Raw genomic sequence first — 1,731 nt, forward strand, 5'->3', positions numbered from 1 at the left:
ATATAGGCTTAAGCATGAGTATGAGCAGCAGGGTTTTGTGTTTTACTTTTAATTTACTTTTTTATTTTAAGGCTAAATAACTGTGATTAAAGCTTTCAGAAAGCCAAATATAAAGATTTCCTCTAAGCTTGTTTGTTGTTTTAAAATGCTCTACTTGGTTATCTTGTCGTTTTAACCCTTATAAATAAATCTAAGTCATTCAAATGTAATGTGTTTTTTTACACAATTTAAAGTATAAATTAACTGCATTTAGTAACTGGTGTGAGGGCAGCACATTTAGCGTTATACATACACGTGATTTAGTAACTGTGGATCTTAGMGATGTCATCTTATAAGCAGTTTAATCAAAGATTTAAATTAATTCATATTAAAAATGAAGGGCAAAACAATGTGTAACATGAGGCCTGATGTCAATAAGACGGAMGTATAATCGATAAAACTACAATGAATACTAACAATAAATATTTATACACTTACAAAGAGAAATAATAACCACAGTATTGATTAAATAAGAAACATTAYTTTGTTTGAATTCCCACTAGCTGAACCTTTTTTTGACCTCGACTGACAAGGACAGATGCTAACTGTTAGCATCGCGTTAGCTTCGGGGACGATACTCACAACCGCGCCGATCTTCTCCTTCGCCGGTTTGCTGTAAATGGTTGCCGTCTGCGTGACGCTGCTTCCCCGCAGGACTGGARCAACGCGGCTGACCATGGTCCTCAGAAACGCCGACATTTTATTTTTAAACCTGTTTCTGTCTCTTTAGATGTCAGAAGACGTCTTACCAAACACGCTTCCTTCTTCTTCTTCTTCTGTTGTTTAATGGCGGTTGTTAAACGTTTCGGTGCATTACCGCCACCTTCTGGAATGGAGTGTGAGCCAGAAGGCTCAGAAAACAAAAAAAAAAAAACACTAAATCCTAACAAATAAACTTGTGGTTTCTAAGAAATTAACTAAAGCCTTGAAAACAATTTCTACAGAACTTCCATTCATTATTTCCCTAATTGAAAACGGGAGTTTTTGTTGTAAAATCTTGTTCTTTAATATTTTCCTCTGATATTTATATTTATTACAATACATGATCACATGTTCCACTGTCTCTGACTGTGCACAATAATCACAGTTTCCACTTTCATGTGTTCCAATAATATGCAATGTGCTATTTAATCTTGTGTGTCCAAGTCTCATACGAAATAAAATGTCTTCTTCCTTTCTATTTTTACAACTCCAAACTATTGTCCCACTCACATTTCTTTTCAAACTATAATAAAACTGTCCTTCATTATGCCTGTCCCAAAATTCTTGCCACTTTACTTTGATCTTCTCTTTAATGATACTCTTTAACTCTGCTTTACTATAATTACATGGAAAGTCAACAACTTGTTTCGATGTCCTGATCTCAGTAATCCAGGTAAAAAATCAAAAAAAATTGCATAGGTCTTCTGGACGGGTTCTTCTCTAATGAAACGTTTCGTCTCTCCTCCAAGAGACTTCTTCAGTCTGAGAGTTTCAGGTGAAATTCAGGACTGAATTCAGGTTTTCTTCAGTGGGAGAACTTAGGAGGATTTAAACCCTGAACATTGGTTGAGGAAAAACTATAAAAAGAGATTCTTCATCTCCCGTCTTGTTGGAGCATAGAGAGCTGCTGCTCCACGTCAGAAGGAGTCAGCTGAGGTGGTTCTGGCATCTGACTAGGGCGCCTCTCTTTGGGGGTGCACGCCCCACTGG

At 36.6% G+C, this 1,731-nt stretch overlaps 1 protein-coding gene across 1 annotated transcript in view; it reads right to left on the minus strand.

The window, feature by feature from the left end:
- The window catches only part of cox8a (cytochrome c oxidase subunit 8A), a gene marked incomplete at its 5' end in the record, with an annotated part of 1,934 nt that extends 1,099 nt beyond the window's left edge, over positions 1-835 (minus strand). Inside the window, 1 exon segment of the mRNA XM_014013698.1 lies at positions 622-835. Within this exon segment, the coding sequence (XP_013869152.1) occupies positions 622-738 (117 nt within the window).
- Between the last annotated feature and the right edge of the window lie 896 nt (positions 836-1,731).

The sequence above is a fragment of the Austrofundulus limnaeus genome, unplaced genomic scaffold (genome assembly GCF_001266775.1).
Source record: "Austrofundulus limnaeus strain Quisiro unplaced genomic scaffold, Austrofundulus_limnaeus-1.0 Scaffold105, whole genome shotgun sequence".
Classification (NCBI taxonomy): domain Eukaryota; kingdom Metazoa; phylum Chordata; class Actinopteri; order Cyprinodontiformes; family Rivulidae; genus Austrofundulus; species Austrofundulus limnaeus.